This window comes from Rhinolophus ferrumequinum, chromosome 6, assembly GCF_004115265.2.
Source record: "Rhinolophus ferrumequinum isolate MPI-CBG mRhiFer1 chromosome 6, mRhiFer1_v1.p, whole genome shotgun sequence".
Lineage (NCBI taxonomy): Eukaryota > Metazoa > Chordata > Mammalia > Chiroptera > Rhinolophidae > Rhinolophus > Rhinolophus ferrumequinum.
In genome coordinates this window covers 25,068,679-25,076,487 of record NC_046289.1, presented here as the reverse complement: position 1 = coordinate 25,076,487, position 7,809 = coordinate 25,068,679, and the positions used below count along the sequence as shown (strand labels likewise).

General features: G+C 48.3%; 1 protein-coding gene across 2 annotated transcripts in view; it reads right to left on the bottom strand.

Moving 5' to 3' along the window:
- Nucleotides 1-3,991: 3,991 nt before the first annotated feature.
- The window catches only part of ZFYVE1 (zinc finger FYVE-type containing 1), a 49,694-nt gene continuing 45,876 nt past the window's right edge, over nucleotides 3,992-7,809 (bottom strand). For both annotated transcript variants that reach the window (XM_033107827.1, XM_033107828.1), the window contains 2 exons: nucleotides 7,208-7,321; nucleotides 3,992-5,668 (listed from right to left, as the gene is read on the bottom strand). In XM_033107827.1, coding sequence (XP_032963718.1) covers nucleotides 5,436-5,668; nucleotides 7,208-7,321 — 347 coding nt within the window. In that variant the 3' untranslated portion in view covers nucleotides 3,992-5,435. The remainder of the gene's footprint in view (nucleotides 5,669-7,207; nucleotides 7,322-7,809) is intronic.

The following is a 7,809-nucleotide window of genomic DNA, read 5'->3' as shown; positions in this document are numbered from 1 at the left end:
AAGGGGGAAGGCTTTCAAAACTTCTAATGTAAATTTAGCAATTTGTTCTTGATCTCTGGTTAGCAGTCACGGCTCCTAATATTTGGTCTAGGTTGTATGAAAAGTGGTTAAACTTAGCTGAGAAGTCAATTAAGCATTTTGGTCTGTTTGCTTAACACAGTGTCCCAAAGATTAGTATGTTGCATAGTCTCGAAGCATTCCTGCAGGTCTATTAGGGCATTTTTGCCTTGTTCCCAGGTGACAGAATGAGCACAAAGGAACAGTGGCAGCAGCACTGAGCTATGATAAACCATTTAAGTGGCCTAGTGTTTGCTCGCGTGTAGCCTTCTAAACACATGAGAACAACGGCTAATACTAGTTATAAAAAATGCCCAGCTATAAACACCTGCCTCACACTCCATCTTGCTATATAGCCACCCTAGAATTCAGCTGGTCCAACATGCTCTGGAGGGTACTGCCTACCTCAGTGTCCGTCCCCAGAAGTATCCTCTGAGACTAATTTGCCCTGCTTACCTGTCAGCCCTGGAGGTGTCCTGATCTAAACCTTCCCCATAACCACCTCCAAAAACAACTGCAGGCTCAACTCAGTTCCTTCCATTTCTCCACTTGTATATGTTGCTAAAAGCCTCTGGGCCCGTTCCTTCAAGTGCCTCTCCAGGCCTCCCACTGCATGGCGACTGCCACAGCAATGATCTTCCTGAAAGATCCATGGCCAGTGAAATGTGTGGCCTTCTGAGACCTGAGATTTGATCACTTATCCTGTTGCCCCATCTCCAGTTCCCACCTGGTGCTCTCAGGACAAATGTTTCAAGTTCCTCCCTCAACAGGTCTCTGCTCCAACTGTCCTCCATTCCTTTTCACCTGAAAAGTCCAACCGTTCAGTCTCAGCTTCACAGAAACCTCCAGGAAGCTTAGTTTCCCCAGCACTTGCCACAACGAGCTCAGTATGTTGAATGCACAATTTTTGTCAGCATTATTCCCTTTTAATGAAATGGTCACTCCAGTATACTAGTGGTGGTCACTCTGATATACGGAAGAAAAAACTGGGAAGAAAGTGATTTGCCCAGGTCTCCTGCTAATAAGTGGCAGAGCCAGCAGGGTCTCTCTCCTGCTCAAGTCCGAGAATCTGTTAGGCCTCTTGTGTTTGAGGGAATGGGATTTTTACTCGGAAAATTTAAGATCTGCTCGGCTTCAGTTCATTTTCCCTCTTTTCTCATGCCCACCTCTGTCTCCCACAGGTGACTCCTGGGCTGGTCATCCTAGCTTTGCTCATCTCTCTGCTTGCTCCTAACACCCGCCCACTTGCACTCCTGGCATCATCTGAATAAAAGCAGCTGCTGCAAGAGCAAAGAGGACTTTCTCTGCAGAGGCCATAATCTGACCAAAGGTACAGATACAAATGCTGCCAATAGCACAGGGCAACCAGAACTGAAGTGACATGCTGACTGCGAAATCCATTTAGGCTCTGAGCTGCAGTATCTTCCAGACATGGAAGGTAATTGTCTAGGGCTGGAGCCAGAGCCTTAGAGAGATTCCAGCTAGGTCAAGGATTTGGGTATCATCAGTTGAAGGTGGCAGTGAAACCATTGGCAGTGGATAACATCGCTCAGTACTGGCTTCATGTATTGGTGGACTCCACCCAAGTCCACCAGACGCAGAAAGACTTGCTGTCTACAAATGGGTTTCAAAGATGGCCCTGGTCATATGAGCATATCCCTAATTCTCTCACCCCACAAGCCCCCATACCACATGGGCTATTGTGCTCATAAACCTATGAGTTTCCTAAGTACAAAAAAATTTGCCCTGGGTATGATTTAACAACATAGAGCTCCTATCTTGTCCAGTAACTAAAACGAACTCCATTAGTGATAAGGAAAGTTAATGGGCTACCATTGTGCGTTCAATTTTCTCCCCAATGGTAGTTCTGAAATAAAAAATGCAAATATGGTTGTAAAATTACTTTTTTTTCCCAAAATTGGAAGCTTAGCTCCAGTGTTACAGGCTAGACCATTTCCTTAATCTCAAAACCAGTTTCTCAGCTGTTCTTAGTGAGAAAGGAGATTACTTGTCCTTTACCATGAGAACCTGAGGACAATGCAGAGATTCGATAGAAAGTTAAGCCCTCCCTGGAACGGCAGTTAGCAGGTACCTTGATTTTTTTTTTTTTTTAATTTTCCTCTAAAGGAAGAGATACTGAGCTTATCTTATCTGGAAGTGCAAAAGAATTCACAACCCAAGAGGGGGGAAGAAAATTTAAGAGAAACTCTACATTGCAATACCAACCGCCGGTGGTGCTGTGTAGACACGTCATTGGAGTCTCCAGGTCTGCCGGTACTCAAACCCCAGCTTTGAGTCTCATTTGCCAGGTAACCCTTGGGCTTGTGAGAGTTAATTGTCAACCATATAGGGCTCCTAGCACACACAGTGCCTGGCACATAACAGGCACCTAAATATTCTCTTTTCCATTTCCCAAATAAGTCAAACCAGCAGTTAAACCCAAGAGATGTGTAAGGATCCCACTGGGTCCCATTATTTAGGAAACCGCTTAGTTTTCAGCCACAAGTTGAAATCTTTAGTCATAGCTCTCAGATATGTTCAACAATTATCTCTTCCACTTATGAGCAAGTCTTTTAAACCACAGAGTTATTAAAGCCTTTATGTAGCACCTTCCTAAAAGGAGGGGAACTAATCTGTGCTATTAGATGTCAGGGCAGTGGGTATTCCTGGTAGGGGAGGGACCAATTTCTGGGGTACAGTTATGTTGTTTCTTCAGCTGGGTGCTGGTTGATTATGTTCAGTTACAGAAAATTAATCAAACTGAAATGTGTATGTATGATACTTCAATAGGTTTGTTTGTTGTTTTTTTTTAATGCTTTTGTTTTTGTCCTGTATTTAGCTGGTTTTCAACCTGTATTTAGTTGAGGCTGGGATTGGGATTGGATGTCTCAGGCAAGAGAGAACTTCCAGTTAGGTTGACACTGAGTTCCCTTCCTTTCCTCTCTTGGTCTCACTGGTGTACGGAAGTTCCGAAGATTGTTCTGCATCACTCATGTGGCACTCAGATGCTCAGGGTGCCCCTGCACGGTGACAAGACAAACAGCCAGGTCTAACACAGGCCACCACCACACACCCCTCTCCTCCCCAAAGCCTCCCCCACCCTGCCCCGCTATCCAAGAAGCAGAAGATAAGGACAAAAGGGACAGGCGCAGGAAAGACAAAGATGAGGAAAAAGAAGAAAAGGGACAAAGACCAGAGTGTCAATGGCCACAAGGATGAGGAGACAGTGGGGGACAGACACAGGAGTTGGACAAGATAGGGCAGGGGAATGAAGAAGGGAGTGACAGATAAAAAAGTTAGAAAAAAGTTCCCCAGTGTTTCCATGTCACCAGTAACAACTAGTCTCCTACTCTGAGTGGATTTCCCAGGGACTGTGATCCCACAGCCACCAGAGTGGGGTCCAGAGAACACAAGTTGCTAAGCAGCTGCCACCACTGCATGGCACAGCACCCGACACAGCTGCCCTACTCGGGACCAGGCCAGCACAGCTCACTCAGCTGGTGCCGCGGCTCCGCCCCCCACCCCCCACCCCTCACCAACCTGGTCTCTCACCCTGTGGAAAGCTCTGATGAACAGCTGCAGTACAAGAGAACAGCATAATCAGTGAGCACGCATGGAGCCCTCTAACCACGAGAAAGATCTCTGACATCAGTACATATCCCCTAAAGGAAATCTGCCAAGTTCCTGGGTCCAGTTAGCGAATTGAGCTGGAACATGCTATCTCTATCCAAAGAGGTTAAAATCCGTATGATAATGATTTTATGGTAGTTAGCTGTGCTTTTTAAGTTATTAATCAACTGAGGTATTTGCAGGTAAAATATGACCACCCTAGAAATATGCCTCTCACTTGGTTTCTGCTTTGAAAGCCACCAGCTACTTTCCCCATCAACTACAAAGAGGAAGCAAGACTTAAAGGAAAAGAGCACAGTCCATGTTGAGCAGGAAGATTCCTTTATGATGGCGAATTTGATGATACACAGTACTAGAGTAGGGCCTGTCACTGGGCCACAGGAGGCGGTCAGGGAGCATCTGGGAACCAACACATTCTAGGGCTCATGTCACACGGACACTCACGCTGGAATGTCTGCCGCGTACCTCCCCGAAGCTCGGCCCACCCACCAGTTCAGTCAGGAACTGTCACTTTTAATTCTTCATTTTTGGCCGTTGAAGATAAAATCCACCATGATGACAAGATTTCAGTACAACAGTCTCTTTCCAGTCATGATAGACATGGGTGTCCCAGCTCTTGATGAGAAACAAAAGTTCATTTGACTTCTCTTGCAAGGACCGGAGAGAATTTTTTCTTAATGATCTGTTGAAATATTTATATATACTCAAAAAAAAAAAAAAAAACCCAACTAACAGTCCATTCTGTGCTCTGTTTCCCTGGAAGATTTCTCATGACCATGCCTCCAACAGCTAGAGGGGTCATGTGTCTGGGAACAAAGAATTAAGACACTTCAAAATAAGCAATAAAAATCCTAGTGCAACACTCAGAAGCAGATGGTGGGCTTGAAGGGGTTGGAGGGGGAGGGAAGCAGGTGCTCTATTTGGGAGCAGGGTTCAGCCTCTGGGAAAGCCGAGTGGATGAACAGACAGAAGCAGCAACAAGCAGGAGACATGACTGGGGAAGGGCCATTTCCTTCCAAGCTTTCCCCAGGAACGACGCTGTCACATCACCTGCGCTGTGACTTCTCAGGGCTGAGGACCCTACCCCTCACTCTCCACCCACTCCGGTGACCTGCACGCTAAGTTGAGTGGTCTCGGACTGAAACAGGTGTAGGCCAAGAATTGGGATCCAGCTCTGGAGGGCCCAGGGAGATGCTTTAGGATATTCCAAGCAAGCACCTGGGAAGCCCACTTCCCCAGGCGGCCTAGAGGCATGACGGGAAAAGGCAAGGAAAAGAGAGGCTTTGAAGGCTTGGAAAGAAGGCGACCGGCAACGCAGTGGCTTTGGACCTGGCTCGGTTTTGTGGGGAAGACCTGCTGCCACCGCCACCTTATCCCTGTGCTGGGCACAGACTTGTGGTAAGTCTTCGCAACCAGCAGCAGCCTGAATATACTCCACGTTCCTTTCATGTGTCTCTATGGATATATATTTATTATTTTAAAGAAATAAATGCAACGGATTCAGGTTCATTCCCCTTTGCTATCAGCTGCTCCGTCCCCTGCCCTGAGGGGTGCACGCCTTCGGGCCTGCCACCAGGCTCACCACAGCTTGCCATGTACCCTACCCCACGTTGTGGGAAAGTGCCCCAGGATGAACAGAGGATACACACCACAACAGGTGACCAGGGGGAGGGCCTACCTCAATGAGACTTCTGTTTCTAACCCTGAGAACCTAAGGAATTGTGAAGGACCTGGAGAGGGAGCTGGGGTTAAAGGTCACCGGGCTTTTTATTGCAGTTAAAGCAGACTCGGACAGGATGGTCCCAGCCTCGAGAAGGGACAGCCCGGCGGTCATGGGAGCACTCGTCACAGAAGCCCTGTCCACAGGCGCGGCAGTGGTGCTTGGAGAGCTTGATGCTGAACTCCTTCCGGCAGTTGTGGCAGTGCAGGATCTCATGGTCAGGCACCCAGTACGCTGGCCTGGCTGCATCCTTTACCAGACCTGCGGCAGGGAAGGAACCATGATAGGCGGGACACACGGAACCCAACACCCCGTGTCCCACCGGGCAGGAGGGCATCCTCAGACACTCCACTGGCTCGCAGTCCGACTGCACACACAATCGGCTATGGACCTTTGAAAACATGCAGATGCCTGGTCTTCACCGCACACCACCCAGGCCAAAATCTTTGGGGCTGGGCCCAGCACTGAAATTTGTGGATCTATTAAGCTCTCCAGGTGATCCTGAAGTGCAGCGGCATTAAGAGCTACTGGAGTAACAATAAGAAGTCAGACTCTGGAGTCAGGCTATAGCTTCATTCAAATCCCAGTTCCACTGAGCACGAGTTAATAAGCAGCTGCAGGATTAAAAGCGGTTGCTTCTCAAGGCCGTGGCTTCCTCATCTTTAACAAGCCACCTTCAAGAGTGGCTATGGGGATAACAAGAAATGACGTGTCTAACACACTGGCCTGGGGTCCGACAGCAAGCGAGCACTGGTGAGCACAGTCGGCAGGCTCTCTGGGCCAAAGGCAGCCCCTGCCTTACCCATGAGAGCAGATGCAGCCTGAGCTTCGAGTCTGGGCAGTCCACCTATTCCTACGTCCTAGGGTCAAAAAGCTCATCATCTGCTCATTTATGAACCACACTGATTAAATCTGTCCCAAGCAATTTTTATCACCACCCACCAGGAGTCCTTGGTCTCTCCCCTATATATCCCAGGTCCGGACAACCCTGCTGAAGCCCCCCACACACTGATGGGTTTCCCTTCCTCTCCCTCTTCCCATTCTGGTTACAAGTACCTCTCACAACCAGAGGTGAGTAGCTATCTTAATCCTAAATGAAAAATAGCTTGGCTGGTGTGGATTAAAGACCACCACAAATTCTCTGACACTCCTGCCCCCTCCCTCAAATCCAGGCAGGCTCTGTGCCTACAGGAGACTATAGTAGAAGTGCCAATTTCCAGGCGCAGGCCTTAAGAGACCAGCAGCTTCTACTTCTGTTTCTTGGAACATTAGCTCTTCGAGCCCTGAGCCACTATGTAAAGAAGTCCAACTACCACTGGAGAAACCACATGGAGAGGCGTGGAGAATACAAGGGTGGGGGAGTTCCACTAGGCCTTCTAGGCGTCCCTGCCATGCATGTAAGGCCCAGCATGGAAGTGACGTTGGCTTGGCCTCTCAAGACCAATCCAGCTGCCACAGTAGAATATCAGGTAGTAACTCCAGGCAATGCCCCTTGCAGCAGAATAATTAACTACCCTTCCTGACTTAAAGTTGTGAAACATGATAAAATGGTGGTTGTTTACAGGTAGTTTGTCATGCAGCTATAAATAGGTGGTATTAGAGAATGGCCTCCAGAGATAAACGTGAAACCACCAAGGTACATAAGTAGTCAGGGAGCAAAACGTCAGTCAATTTTCAATCAACTCCCTGCTGCCCAACTCAATGTAGGTCTGCAAGCCTTTGACAAAATGACAGCCTGGGGCACTCTGAAACCTTTCATTCCACATACACAGTCCCCAAGAGAAGCACTGCCAAGCCCACCTAGTGGTATGTCAATGGCTGTCACCACGGCTCCCAAAGTGTTCTGCACGGCCTCGCCCACCTTCCGAGCAATCAGTGTCCCGCCTTCATCGTCCGCCTGTACCTCAGTAACATCTGTAGGCAACGAGAAAGGAACAGCCATCAGCTCTGAGTCATTTCCCAAATGGAAAACTCAGGGGAACAGCAGCGCACTTCTGGATTCTTCTCGCAGGGTACCACTGTACTTTCCTGCAATGATCACAAGGGCCTGGGCTGTGGGTCAGTCCAGACCCTTACAGTGGGTGACATCTTAGTCCTTTACCTCAACCCTCTGGAGCTATTTTATAACTTTCCTTTAAAGTAAACCAGAAAGGTCTAGAAGCTGGACCTACTACCTTCTCCAAGGACAAGACATAGTCTAAGCCATGCCTGGTAAACACAGGACACGTTTAACCCCTGAGGAATAGCAACCTCAGGACTCTGTTAACAAAGAGCTCAGAGAACGACTGGCCAAGACCAAGGGAGCAATTGCTCTCAGAAGAATGATGCAGTTAGGAACAGGGTTGGGCGTATGAGAGTCTAGTTCCCAACATCCAGTGCCAAGGAGAGAGGCTCCCCGCCCC